The sequence below is a fragment of the Macrotis lagotis genome, chromosome 1, assembly GCF_037893015.1.
Source record: "Macrotis lagotis isolate mMagLag1 chromosome 1, bilby.v1.9.chrom.fasta, whole genome shotgun sequence".
NCBI lineage: Eukaryota > Metazoa > Chordata > Mammalia > Peramelemorphia > Peramelidae > Macrotis > Macrotis lagotis.
Genome location: NC_133658.1, coordinates 384327248 through 384341863, shown reverse-complemented (window position 1 = coordinate 384341863; position 14616 = coordinate 384327248). Strand labels below are relative to the sequence as shown.

The following is a 14616-nucleotide window of genomic DNA, read 5'->3' as shown; positions in this document are numbered from 1 at the left end:
CATTTCTTTAAATGCAAAATAAAGCATATTTGAAAGATAGATTTTTTTAATTGATATTTTTTATTTTTTACCCAGAATTTCTCCTAGGTGTGTCTTGTCTCCACCTGTGTCCGTGCATATTTTGAAGGAGAGGGGGAAAGCTGGAAACAGCTTTATGAAAAGCTTTGAACACCAAACAGAGCATTTCATATTTGATCCTTGAGAAGCTGCTGGAGGAGTTTTTTTTGGGTGGGGAGATGAGAGGAAGGAGAAGAGAAGAGGAGAGACATGATCAGGAATGCATTTTAGGAAGATCACTTTGACATTTGAGTACAGGTTAGACTTGAGTAGGGAGAGACACCAGCAGTCTATTTCAGTAGTCAGGACATGAAATTCTGAGAGCTTATACTAAGGTGATGGTGGTGTCAGAGTAGAGAGAAGGGGGTGTTTTTGAAAAATGTTACAAAAGTAAAAACATCAGGCCTTGTCAGTAGTTTGGATGAGACAGTTGAGAGAGAATAAGTAGAGGATGACGCCCAAGTTGTGTAAGGGTGACTGTATGGATAATGGTATCCTCAACAGTCATAGGAAAATTAGGGAAAAGGGAGGACTTGAGGAGGAAAGATAATGAATTCTGATTTGTATATGTTGAGCATCTGTGGGATATCCCAATTTGAGATGTCCAATAGTTAGCTGGAGGACTAGGAGGACAACACAAGAAGTTAGGGTTGGATAAGGATAAGTTAACTTGTGAATCATCAGTAGAGAGAAAGAAGATAATTGAATCCAAGGGAGGTAATCAAGTAAAATAGTATAAAAATGAAAGAGAGCCTATGACATAACCATTTGGGTTACTCAAGGGTAGTGGGCATAATCTGGTTCAAAATGTAACAAAGAAAACTGAGGAGTGGTCAGATAGGTAGGAGGAGAAACAGGAAAGTATATTACAAATACAGGAAAATATCAAGAGGATGATCAAAAACTGCAGAGGTCAAGAAGGATGAAGACTGAGAAAAGACCATTGGATTTGGTAGCAAAGCAATCAATTTTGGAGAGAGGAATTTTAGTTGAATTATGAGATTAAAAACCAAACTGCTTAAGAATTAAAAGAGAGGGAAGGAGGAAGAATTACCTTTTGTAGACAACTTTCTCAAGGAATTTAGCCACAAAAATGAAAAGAGATGAATAGTGATGATTGAATCAAGCAAGGTTTTTTGGTGGGTTTTTTGAGGACAGGGAAGATGCAAGCATGTTTATAGGCTGTAGGTAAGCAGCTAGTAGATAGGGAGAGATTGAAGATAAGTGAGAGTGGGAATGATAGAATGGCCAGTCTCCTGGAGAATATGGGATGAAATGTCATGGAGAGGGCTTTACCTTATCAAGGAGGAAGACTGATTCATATGAGACAGGGTTTAGAACTGCAAAGGGTCTCTGTATACTAGAAGATATAAGAACTTTGTTTCCTTGTTTCTCTAGTTATTAACACAATATCTTTTCCATAATAACTGTTCAGTAAATGTATATGATGTAAGTATTGTTTCAGTGACTACTGATAAAATTATATGTATATATGTATATATATATATATATATATATATATATATACACATACATGTGAGAAGTTGACATCAATGACAGTCCTAAAGTTAAAGAAAATAATTTTCATGAAATAGATACATTGAAAAGTATTTTTGTGAGCTATGAGGTATCTGAAAGCTTATGACTAAACTATAAAAGTTAGAGCATAACAATTATTAGTATGATAACTTTGTATGATCTTATAAGTAAGAATATTTTTTTAAAGAAATTGGAGGAAGTTGTTTTGTATGGGGGAAAAAAGTTTAATTTAGACATTGAAACACTAAATTCCAGTCCATTTGAGCTACTAACTAGTTGTGTGACCTTGGAAGTTATTTCTGTTCTAGTACTATTTTTTTTTAAGGTTTTTGCAAGGCAATGGGGTTAAGTGGCTTACTCAAGGACACACAGCTAGGTAATTATCAAGTGTTTGTGGCCACCCCTCTAGTACTATTTTTAAAATTGTCTCTTAAGACCCCTTCTAGCCATATTAGTCTATGTATAATTCTGTGAGCCTTGAAATTACTTAATTGCTTCTAGAGATGAGACCTTGAACTTTGATAAATCTTCTTGTAAAACTATTTTAAATTGTTAAGTCCTGTTGAGAAAAAAAAGTTGATTCTGATTTGTTCAAATTGTTGAAAATACCTTACTAAGAAGTGAGTGGAATATTCCCTCTTAAGAGTTAATATTCCTAGAGAGGTCCTCTCAGGGTTAAAAATCATTAAAACAAAGACAGACTATTACCCTTAGACTCTTCTTAGAAGAAAAGAGGGAGAGAGGCCTTGCATTCTCAGTCAGTCAGACACCCTCCCAATTCTGTTAGGGAGGGAAACAGTGGACTATTTCCAGAAAGACCTTGCATTCTGGCCAGACACCCTCCTGATTCTGTTAGGGAGGGAAGTACTAGAATACTTTCAGAGAAGAGACCTTGCATTCTTAGTTAGCCACCTGTTTGATAATAGACTAGGAGAACAGTAGACTGCCTTCTCTTGTTTGATGATAAGTACTAAATTAAGAAGATAGTCGAGTTTCTTAGAAGACCTTGCATACTCAGACATTAATTCATTTAGATAGACAACAAAATGACATTAGAAATCTTCTTCCGATATCCTCACCATCTGGATGGTGAGGTAATATTCTGTGAAAACATTTTATTCTTCTCTTTGTTACCAGGTCATTTTTTTCACATAAAGGTTGTAACTCTGAAAACCTTAACCAATCGGGTTGGAAGAGAGGGAGCTAGGGATGGGGGAATCGTGCTAGGTCATATAATCTTGCTTGACCGTCACCTCGGGGCAGCTCCTTGATCTTTGCTACCTTTGTGAGAATTGGAATATGCCCTTTTCTTGAGAAAAGCCAAAATAAACTTTCTTTTTAGCTCAGAGGAGTCTATATTTCTTTAAGTGGATTTCTATCCCACACAGAAGTAAGATACATTCTAAAGTAAAGGAATATATATGTGGGAAGTTTGTACTAGATGACTGAAATAGGTAGAATTTAGATTTTATTATATATGAAACTCAGTTTGTGTTCATTTACATATATGAAACTTATTTTTCATTCATATGATTCTAGATACGTGCCCTAGTGCAAGAGCGTGGTGTACAGGATAAAAATCTTCATGATCTGGAAGCAGAGCTTGAGAAGATGGAAGCTAAGCTAAACATAGCAGTCAGAGAGAAAATATCTCTCTCAGCAAATATTGCATCTTTGGAAAAGCAGGTTATTGAATTAACTAGAGCTAATGAACTACTAAAAATAAAGGTATTTAGGCCTTAAATTAAATTCAAGTTATTTTTATATGTCAGTAGTGTTATAAAATATTTGTTGCTAAGATTAGTCAAATATAAAAGTTGCTCTAGTAATGATCATTTTTCTTACTTTATTTTTTAAAAATATAGATTTTTAACAGTTTTATTGGATATTTGTATTAGATTAGGAATAGCCATGCTTTACAAATGAAAAATATATTTATATGTCTTGGAAAATTTTTATTTTATGGATGTTTTCTATGTTTACACTAGCACATGACATTGTAACTCATAAGACTCATGGTAATCATCATTAAGTAGTTCCTCAAAATCCTACCTTCCCCCTCCCCCCTGCCATCTTTAATAAGAATGACTGTGAAGTCTGAAAGAATTTCAAATCAAACATAATTGGTCCATTATTTATTGAGCATCTTCTATGTGAAAGATGTTGCTAGGTAGACAATGTGCTTTGAAATTAATACACATGCAGAGTTTTAGAGTTTCATGACTAATTATTGGCACTATAATTTATAGCTTAACTTTGTTTTTTCTCTTTAAATAAAAGTAATGTTGTATATTGTCTAATAATTTTAATTTGTATATACTTTAATGTTTGAAGAGTGTTTTTCATATATTAATTCATATGGGCCTCACAACAACCCTGTGAGTTAGGTACTATTATATCTTCATTTTATAGATGAGAAAACTGAAACATATAGATGTTAAACTATTTACCCAAGGTTACATAGTAAGTTTCTGGGACAGAATTTGAACTTAGGGCTTCTGGACTTCAGATCTTACATTCTATACATTGTATCATCTAACTATTTCACTATTATACAGTTTCTTGAATAATGTATGCCTACATTTTTCCTTCAAATAGTTTTGTTCTGATATATAAATATATAATATATATAATATCTCACTATTATTTGCTCAGTGTCCCAGGTGCCTTTCTTCAGTTTGGGAGACCTTCCTTGTATGGAGTAACATCAACCACCTGTCTTCATACCCTGGCCATTCTTAAGCTTAAGGGAAATTTTTTTTTCCTTAGAAAGATTTTATTTATTTTGAGTTTTACAGTTTTTCCCCCATTCTTGTCCCCCCCCAAAGGCATTCTGTTAGTCTTTACCTTGGTTCCATGTTATACATTGATCTCAGTTGAATGTGATGATAGAGAAATCACATCCTTAAGTAGAAATATGAAGTATGAGATAGTTAAATTACATAATAAAATAACGGGTTTTTTCCCCCTAATTTGAAGGTAATAGTCTTTGGTCTTTATTCAAAGTCCATAATTCTTTTTCTGGATACAGATGGTATATTACATTGCAGATAACCCAGAATTGGCCCTGGTTGTTGCACTGATGGAATGAGCAGGTCCAAGGTTGATCATCACCCCCATGCTGCTGTTAGGGTATACAATGTTTTTCTGGTTCTTCTCATCCTGTTCATCTGCAAATCCTTCCAGGCTTCCCTGAATTCCCTTCTCTCCTGGTTTCTAATAGAACAATAGTGTTCCATGACATAAATATACCGCAGTTTGTTAAGCCATTCCCAATTGAAGGACATTTACTTTTCAATTTTTTGCCACCACAATCAGGGCTGCTATGAATATTGTGATTTTTTTTTACCCTTTTTCATAATCTCTTCAGGGTATAGACCCAGTAGTGGTATTGCTGGGTCAAAGGGTATGCACATTTTTGTTGCCTTTTGGTTATAATCCCAAATTGATCTCCAGAAAGGTTGGATGAGTTCACAGCTCCACCAACAATGTGTGTCCCAGATTTCCCACATCCCTTCCAACAGTAATCATTGTCCTTTCTGGTCATATTGGCCAGTCTGAGAGGTGTGAGGTAGTATCTCAGACATGCTACCTAAGGGAAATCTTTTATTAAAAGAGATGAGAAAACTAAGGCCCAAAGAGTCTAAATCAATGATCCAAATTCACCAGACTTGGTTAGAGCTGGATGGTGAGCCCAGATCTCCATCTTTAGTTCCTTTCTACTCTTTTATAGTTTTTTCCAGACTGACAAAAATCTGTATTTCTTTTCTTCCTACTTCTTTTGATTATGCTGCTAATTAAACAAATAGAGCTTTATTCCATCTTCTTACCATGAAAATTAAATAAAAATTTTAAATTTATTTCTCCTTTTAAAAAGTTACTGATACACTTAACCCACTGTTTTGCAAAAAACAAAAAAAAGTTTCCGATTTTTTGTTCCCCTTTCTTCTACTGCTTCCTCATGGGCCAGTGTACCAAAATAAGGAGAATTACCTATTCATGATTTCAAGAGATAGTTATATTACAGGGATGTTATGCAATCACTGAATAAGTTTATATCAAAAGCAATGTATGGAGTTAACTAATTTCTGAAAAACTTTATTTTTTAATAATTTTGAAAACTTATTAGAGTCAATAGATCATTTCCTGTGAAAATGCTTATAGAAGATGATTTGAATTAGAGTTCTCTTCTATTTCTATTTTTAGCTAAAAATATTTTTATCCCAGGTTTGTACAATATAATCTCTGATCATTTAGAACCAAGCAAAAGCTGTCTACAAGAAAATCACCTTAATTTGTAAACATGACTTAGAATCCATATTTTCATTATTAGAATTTTCAATTAGAGGATGGATTTTAAGTACCCCAAAAGGGATATTGTAACTATAAAGAATTCTAAGAATTTCTTAAAGTTATGCTTTATTTGAATGATCTAAATACATCTCTACTAAACATTGATTCATATTGGTTTTGTTTGTTACATACATGTTTAGAGCTGAAGAGGTAATTTTAATCAATAATATTTTTAAGGAAGCAAATAGGTCTGCTTTGGAATCTTAAAAGGAACAGTGCAGAACAAAGAGTAAACTATTGCCTAAATAGCCTTTAAGCAACACATCAGGATGTCCAGTAGTATGAGTGACAAAGTAAATAAAGAATGAGACATTCTGTATGATCAGTAATATCAAGTAATATCAGTAATATCAAGCTGCTCTATCATTTGAAACATCAACTGATTGTCCCTATTGCAGTGTAATTGAAGAAGTGTCTACCCTTATCATAGTGAGGTGGACAAGAAACTGCTTTGTAAAATTTAATGGTTATTGTAGCTAAAATACTTTTTGAATTTTAAATTGTTTTTAGTTTTCTGAAGATGGTAACCAGAAGAAAATAAGTCATCTAAGCTTAGAGTTAATGAAACTGAAGAATAGGATTAAAGCAAAGAAAGTGAGTATTGTTTATCCTGATAAGGTTTGTATTGTTAAAACCACAAGAGCTTTTTCCTATCACCAACTGTCATTTTATTGTTTAGAATATTATTGATAAACAAGAAGGGATGGAAATCAAACAATGTACAGCACAAAAGGAAGACCTTCATGATTCTCAGGAAAACTTGGCACAACTTGAGGAAAAACTGTAAGTTGTTAAAATAAAATCTAAAGGCCTTGTCTCTTATGTTTGATAATATTCCTGTCTAGCAGTGGGCAAAATCAATTTAAATGAAAGTCTCTGTTGGACTGTTTTTCATCATTTCCGTGCATGTTGATGGAATTATTGTCAATATTTCCCAAACTTGCTCCTTTCCACTGGAATATTTATTTGTCCCTATTGATTTGAACTATATAGATGGAATGTTAAGATTTTACTATCCGTTTAGAGAGTTTAGATTTTGGTGTAAGCCATGTTTAACTGTTATATATGTATAACTTTCTCTGTAGGTCCTGAATTCTTCTAAAACATTTAGCTCTAAGCTATTCAAAAGGTTATACACTGATTTTAGATCATAGTCTAATAATTTATTTAATTTTTAGAAAATATTTAATTTAATGTAAAACTCTACCTTGGCCGTAATTTTTATTTAGACTATATTAAAATAGCATGTGTCCCATCATTTTTTTTATAGTATTACTACAGAAAAAGAAAAGTTTGAAGAAAAATTAGAAATTGAAAATCTCTTGGAATACTTTACAGAAATCAGGTAATGTAAATAACTTCTCAAGTGTTACTTATTTAGGAAAATACTTTCTAATTGAATCTAATGAAGCTTGTGTTTCTTCCAAATTCATTTTAATAAAGCTCTACCTCAGATCAAGTGGAGAAATATAAGTTGGATGCTGTCAAGTTGGAAGAGACTTTGAATCAGAAAAATCAAGAGATTCTGATCCTTAAGCAGTCTCTGGATGAAAATGTGGATGTGTTATCTAAAAAAATTAAAGACCTGAACACTAAATGTCAGATGCTTGAAAAACAAAAAGGTACAATTATTCACAGAAATGATAATTTAAAATTATCCAAAAAAGAATTAAAAGAAAAAAATAGTGCTACATAAAGCTGAATGACCAATGAAGTAAAATATATGCTACAGGCTCTTTGTAAAAAATATTTAAACCTTTAATAATGTTAGTTCTCTAATATGTGATGACATAAATGGCATGAATGTGATTCATTAAAAGTGCTTAAAAACATTTAATTCTTGATTTTCTGATGGGGTGATAAATAAAAACTATTAATTTTAGTGAATTTATTAGTTATAACATTTTTCAAGCCATGAAATGTCATAGTAGGCACAAATGTCTTTTTGAGTATATTACTATGATATAGTAATGTATCATTAATTGAATTTAACTTTTTCTAACTTTGGTAATTTATTCTTGGCATTAATGTCTATAAGAGGACTCCTTTCAGAATTTTAAAAAGGTTTTTAAAAAAACAAAACGCACCTCCTGTTAAGAATTTTAATGTATAAAGTGATAATTGTCGGTATTAAGTAATTTTTTCTAGTACATTTTATCAACCTAATTAGTACTACAGTTATACTTCTTTACAATTATTGAATTATTCAAACATATTTACTTCTTTCCTATTTGGTCTGAAACAGTAAAAATATACTATGTAATTCTTTCTAAAGACTTAAGTGAATGAATTATATTGTTCATGAAGAAACAGGTCAAATAATTCAGAATATTTAAAGCAATTGGATTTTTTAAAAATAAGTATTTAAATATATTTAAATAGTACAAAGAAATTAGTGGACTATTAATGTGACACTTTATCCATTCACATACAATGCTTTATCTAGTTATAATGTTTTAGAAATGTCTTTAATAGGGGAACTTGACAGGCAAGACAAAGAACAAGAACAAAATCTCACTTCTGAGATAATAAGCTTGAAAGAAAGAGTAACTCTAGAAAAACAAGAAAATGAAAAGCTGAAAGAAAGGCAGAAAGAAATTGAATCACATCTGCAACAAGAGCAGGTAAGAACTTGCTTGTTCTCCAAGATAAAGAACTATTGCTCTAGTAATTCTTGGGTTTAATGTTCATTGTTTATGCTGCTTGATTCTACCTTTATATGTATCTTTCATTGTGGTTTACCTATATGTAAGAATAATTTGAAATGATGTTGTTTGTTCATAGGAATTGTCCTCTAGTCTTAATCAGAAGCTTTGTCTATTACAAGAAGAGTTAATTAATGAGAAAAATCTTTTTCAAGAAGAATTAGAAGAAGCATTAATTGAGCTAGATAAATTGCAACAAAAGGATGAACAAGCTAAAAGACTGGTGAAACAGATGGAAAAACAGAATGTATCTAGAGCTAGAGAGCTCCAACTTTTAGAAGAAAAACTTAAAGGGTGTGTAGTCTTTAATTTAGTTTTAAAGTTGAAATTAAAAATAAACAATTCTATGCCTTGATTCTTATGCATTACATATTTTAACTGATCTCTTGAGAGAGTCAAGTTCTGAAATTATATGGGTTTTTTTTAATAATTTGATTATATAGAACACAGGTCTAGGAGTTGAAAACCTTGAGTTCTAGTCCTTTCTCTGCTGTTAACTAGCCCAGATGGGAGGGTAGGTGATAGGTTCTTAATTCTGTTGTTATTGCCTTTGGTTTCATTTATTTTTCAAACACATTTTGTAATTGAACTTTTACTGCAATTTTATTTTGGCTCTGCCTAGTTTCCCAAATGATTTTTGGTTTAATAGTGAGTATATTTTAAAACCTAAAAACTTTTCATTTTGGTATTATTGTCTATTTTTGGTATCTTAAGAAGCATGTGAAACTTTTTTCAAAAGGTTGATTCATTTTTAAAGCTAGTTTTTGAACTTTTTCATTCTGTTCTTTGTTTTATAGCGATCTCTTTTCTCAAGTCCTTGAGTAATAACAGTTCCTAGGAAAAGTTACTGTTATAATGATGCAAAATATCCTTGTGAGTTTCAAAGAAACTTTCAGTGAAATGTCTTTAAGCCAAATGTTTCCTTTTTTGTTACTCCATGCTCTTGCATAATTTAACCCTAGCAATTGTTCTTGAGAGTCTCTTTTTGACAAAAAAAAAACCCATCAGTTTTATCTTTTTTTCCTCCCCCAAGAAAACAGGATGAAATTGAGAAAAACAATGAAGCCTATTATCAGGACTCTGTTCACTGGCAGAAAAAATACAATGACACATTACAAAGTCTCAAAGAAATCACTGCTGAATTTGAAAGGTATCTTATCCACCATCCATTTTCTCAAATTTTGATGCACCTTAAGCTTCACAGAAGCATAGTGTTGAAAGAATGATATCCCAAATATTATTATTATTATTATTATCTTTAGGATATTTGAATCTTTAGTTATCAGTGTATATTTATATTACAATCCTCCTTCTCCATCCTATGTACATCAGATAGGTTTTGAACTATGCAAGTTGGCAGGATTGTAACTTGTCATTGTACAATGGCTAAAAGAATTACCTTGATTTCTTTTTTTTTTTGATTAAGCCATAAAGAAACAGTGACTGAAGAGATGATGAGTCTTAGGTATGAAAATTCATCACTACAGACAAAGGTTTCTGAAGCAGAAAAAACAGTTGAATTTATTCAGCAACAAATGTTGGAGATTCAGCAGGCTAAAAATAAAAAGGATGAAGAATTTGCAAGGTAGGGCCACCTACACACTTAATTTCCATAGGGAGAAAGTACTAAACACCATACTTACATAAGCCTTGTTACATTTCATTTTTGCATTATAACTCCTTCTTGTCTTATTAGATGACATCAGTAATTTGCATGATGAACCCAGAATAGTAGAATCCACATTCATCCCTTTTCATAAGAAAGACATTAGGAAAGATTTAAATTAAGGACTTTTGTTATCAATTAGTTCAAGCATTGAATTGCTGTACATGCTATTTAGTAAGTTTATGAGATTTTACTTTGCTTCTATGAATTTTAATATTCAATTTTTTATAATAATTAAAATGAAAATGAAAATCATGCATATATGACTTTCAGTTTCACATGAAAAGACTAGCATATTTACTTGCTTTTATATCTGCCTCAAATCTAAGGATACTTCTAGATATGCAGAGTAAATTGACACGTAAAGAAGAAGAAATAAAAGAAGCAACAGCTTCTTCTCTAGAACAGATAGCTGATTTACAGAACAAACTCAAGCAACAAAGTGAAGACTTTAAGAAACAACTTGAGATGGAAGAAACAAGGTAAGGTCTTGCAATACAACTATACACCACATTAGAAATATGTTACTTATTGTTATTTAGCCTTTTTCCCTCCCTCATTTAGCAAAACTGGAGAAAAGTATATGGAATTAATGGAAGAAGTGAAAAAATGGCATCTCCTTTATGAAGAACTGTATAATAAAACAAAGCCTTTTCAGGTTTGTTCACTATAAATTTAAAGTTACTTTTGATTGCTTGGAAATGTTTAATACTGGTCACTTATGGCTATGACTTTAACACTCTCAAAGAATATTCTTTACTTTTCATAATATGAGTTCTATTTTCTAGTGTGACTTTTTAATTAAAAGGGGTGTACCTGATACTGTCATGCTTAAATCTTTTAAATTAGTTTTCTTCATTTTTTTCTTTTAAAAAAGTTTTGTTTCAGTTTGTCACTTAAAGGTATTTGTTTTGGTCTGAGGATAGAGAAAACTCAACATATAAGAATTTAATATGTATTTATGTTTTTAGTATTGTTATGATATAAAATGTTAGACTACAATGTTAAAATTTAATATTTGTGTATGTTTGACCTTGAAAATTTTGACTTTTAAATTTTTCTCTATAAATCTTTTTTTAGCAACAATTGGATGCATTTGAAGCAGAGAAGAGAGCTTTATTGACTGAACATGATGCCACACAGGAAGAACTAAATAAACTAAGTCAGTCATATGCTAAATTATTGGGCCATCAGAATCAAAAGCAAAAAATCAGACATGTCATGAAATTAAAAGAAGAAAATAACCAGTTCAAATTGGTTTGTAAATTTAACATTTCATTTTTTCATTTACAAGATTAATAAGACTCTCCTATGGAGCAAATTCATTCCCTAATGTTTTAAAACAGTATTTCAAAAATTTAAGTGGAATCATAGAATATTAGAATTGGAAATAACTTCATATGCTATGTCCCTTGTCCTTGTCATGAATCACCTGATAGTATTCCTTCATAGTCATGTAGCTCTTATGAAAATACCTCTACGGATCATTCCATTTCTTTGGTAGTTCAATTGTTAAAAAATGTTTAGTTTAAATCTGCTTAAAAGTAACTTACTCTCTGCTTTTAATTTTGCTGTCTGGGTCTCAACAAATTAGTCTAATATTTCTTCCACATTATAATCCTTAATTATTTGAAGAGTACTAACATTTTCCTTCTATCCCCTCCACCCACCACATTTCTCAGGCTTTCTTATCTACATCTCTTGTAAGTGTGTCATTTTCTAATTTGAAAAGAATATCATCCATGTCGCTGTCAAATGTTTAGAAGAGAACAAGGTCCAAAACAATAATTTGTCATTTTATCTCAGATTAATGCCTATCCACTAATAGATAGAACCATTCAGTCAGTCCTATACCCACCTAAATGTATTACCATTAAGCCTACATCTTTCCAGTTTGTCCATAAGGACATCATGAGCCATATTGGATTTCAGAAAAGCATTTGGTATCAATATTCAAAAGAGAAATAATTTGGTGTAGTAAAAAGAATACTGCACATAGTTTTAAATGACCTGGGTTTTAATCCCAGCTTAGTTATTTTTACTTATGCATTCTCTATTGAGTCATTAAGCTCTTAAAATTTTAATTTCCTCATAGTTAAAATGAAGTAATTGAGTTATATCATTAAGGACCCTTCTAGCTCAAAATTTTATGAAATGCATACATGTATATGCATATTTTGTGTACATGTGTGTTTAAATACATACATGTTTATGGTTTTCCCATGGTAGCCATCTTGACTGAAAAGGAAATGAAGTTAGTCTGAATGAACTCTTAGTGATTGACTTCTTCTAATAATTTTAAATAATCTAAGAATTTTACCAGTAATTGAATTAACTTTAACACAGAACTATCTGCTTTCTCCATTCTAGAAGCTGGGATATTTTTCCAATTCTATTCACTATCTCAGAAATCACTAGTAGTAGTGAAGAGTTTTTGAATACCCTGGGAGATAATGTATCCAGTCAGGTCTTTGACTTGATCTCACTGAGGAAGTTACTTCCTCTAAATCTTTTTAATTGACTTGAGTTTCAATTTCCTTTTTTAACTATTTTGTTATATTGAAAAGTATTCTCATTAGCAGAATAAACAAATGTCGGGATCGTGCTGAAATGTTCAGTGTTTCAAGCTACCACAATATATTTAGGATTAAAAAAATTAAAAATCTATATGAGAACACACTAGGCAAAATGTCATAAATATTTCTATTTGCATTCAAAATCCTTCAATATGAGTTATATGATAACCAGCAAGTAGAATAAAGGAAAATGTTTCTATTTTGAGATAAACTCTTTTTAGGATCATAGAATTTAGACTTGCAAGGGATCTTGCAAGATCATCTTGCCCAAACCACTCCTCATTCTTTTACTTTTATAGTTGAGGAAACTTAAAAGTGAGAATAAGTCATTTACTCAGGGTCTTACTAGTAAGTTAGCAAAGCTAGAACTGAAACCTAGGTCTTCTGACTACAAATACTTAATTATCTTTTCCAGTGACTATCTTGAAAATCATCTTTCTAAGTTTAGTTTCAGCTATACCAAAAGGGAGAAAAAAAGACAATCCTAGATTAATTCATAATTTATTATCAGTCTTAAATATTTTGAATGAAACAATTATTAGAAATTTGTTTTTAATGCATCATTTAGAACTGGTGTTATTAACTCTTTTTGGTATATTGTGAACCCCTTTGACAGTCTAGTGAAACTTTTGGACCCCTTCTCAGAATTTTAAAAATAATTTCGGCCAGAGCAAAATTATATTTTTATTAAAATTTATTTTAATGAAAATAAAGAGGTAATTTCCCCCTATACAAGTTCACAGATACCTTAGAATCTTTCTGTTTCAGGTTAAGAACCTGGACTTTGGAAACTGTACATTATTGGCAAGTGACATTTATAGCACATCTCTATTGTAAAATAAAAATTATTGGGTGTTTACATCTCCTTTATTTAGGAGGTTTCTAAACTCCGTTCTCAGCTGACTAAGGAAAAAGAAACTGGGAAAAAACTTCAAGAACAGTTGAATGAAGCAAAAGGTATCAAGAGGTTTGATCCTTCTAAAGCTTTTCAGCATGAGAGCAAAGAAAATTGTATCCCCAAAGTGCCTTTGAAAGAAGGTAAGAAAAGGTCAGTTTTGCATGGGTTATCTGAGATAGGATTTTCCTTTCCACCTCAACAAAGAACTCAAGGACATTTTTATTAAATGAAATAGTCAGACTTAATTTGATTATTGCCCCAATTAGGTATTGAGAAAGAAGGAACTGCTGCTCCAAAATGTCTCTTTGTCCTTTCTGATAATCTTTTTAATTCAGTCATCAAAGAGGACAGAGTTCTTCCATCAACTTCTACTCATTTTCCTCAAAGTTTAGTCTTTGGTGAAGGGAAAAAAGAATTTAGTGCAGAGTATTGTTTTGGAATAGTTCATAAAAAATGTCTAATGATTGTTTCTCAGATGGAAACAATGACTTCAGTATAAATTATTGTAAGATGAAACTTAAAAGAGGGAGGGAAGAAGGGGAATTGCTTCTTTGTGTTGAGTAAAAGGTTTTTTCTGTAAATTTAATCCAGTTTTTGGTAAACTTATCAATGAAAGTATTCTATAGGAAACACATTGCATTTCATTTGACTTAGAGAAGAAAGGATGGCTCCTTTCGATTCATTGATTTTGGAAAATTGACAAAATTCTAGCAAGCTATGGGAATAATTACTTCATTAATTAGCTATGAAGACTGAGAAACATTATAATTGTTATAGTATAAATCCATATTTTTCTGTATTAACATTTTCTAATGATTCTTC

At 31.4% G+C, this 14616-nt stretch overlaps 1 protein-coding gene and 1 long non-coding RNA gene across 7 annotated transcripts in view; one reads left to right on the top strand and one right to left on the bottom strand.

Moving 5' to 3' along the window:
* LOC141506062 (uncharacterized) overlaps positions 1 to 14616 on the bottom strand; it is a 22330-nt gene that overhangs the window by 454 nt on the left and 7260 nt on the right. Inside the window, exons 3-4 of one of the 2 annotated variants that reach the window (XR_012473763.1) lie at positions 10298 to 10404; positions 4239 to 4812 (exon numbers count right to left, since the gene is read on the bottom strand). This is a non-coding gene — a long non-coding RNA (uncharacterized LOC141506062). Of the gene's footprint in view, positions 1 to 4238; positions 4813 to 10297; positions 10405 to 14616 lie in introns of those variants that run through there. The other variant, XR_012473762.1, reaches the window with a different exon arrangement.
* Positions 1 to 14616, top strand: part of HMMR (hyaluronan mediated motility receptor) — a 24385-nt gene that overhangs the window by 7382 nt on the left and 2387 nt on the right. For 2 of the 5 annotated variants that reach the window (XM_074212473.1, XM_074212472.1), the window contains exons 5-17: positions 3136 to 3324; positions 6460 to 6543; positions 6629 to 6732; positions 7220 to 7294; positions 7393 to 7571; positions 8410 to 8573; positions 8734 to 8948; positions 9688 to 9804; positions 10081 to 10239; positions 10650 to 10802; positions 10885 to 10978; positions 11401 to 11577; positions 13772 to 14610. In XM_074212473.1, coding sequence (XP_074068574.1) covers positions 3136 to 3324; positions 6460 to 6543; positions 6629 to 6732; positions 7220 to 7294; positions 7393 to 7571; positions 8410 to 8573; positions 8734 to 8948; positions 9688 to 9804; positions 10081 to 10239; positions 10650 to 10802; positions 10885 to 10978; positions 11401 to 11577; positions 13772 to 14020 — 1959 coding nt within the window. In that variant the 3' untranslated portion in view covers positions 14021 to 14610. Of the gene's footprint in view, positions 1 to 3135; positions 3325 to 6459; positions 6544 to 6628; positions 6733 to 7219; positions 7295 to 7392; positions 7572 to 8409; positions 8574 to 8733; positions 8949 to 9687; positions 9805 to 10080; positions 10240 to 10649; positions 10803 to 10884; positions 10979 to 11400; positions 11578 to 13771; positions 14611 to 14616 lie in introns of those variants that run through there. The other 3 variants (XM_074212476.1, XM_074212475.1, XM_074212474.1) reach the window with 3 other exon arrangements.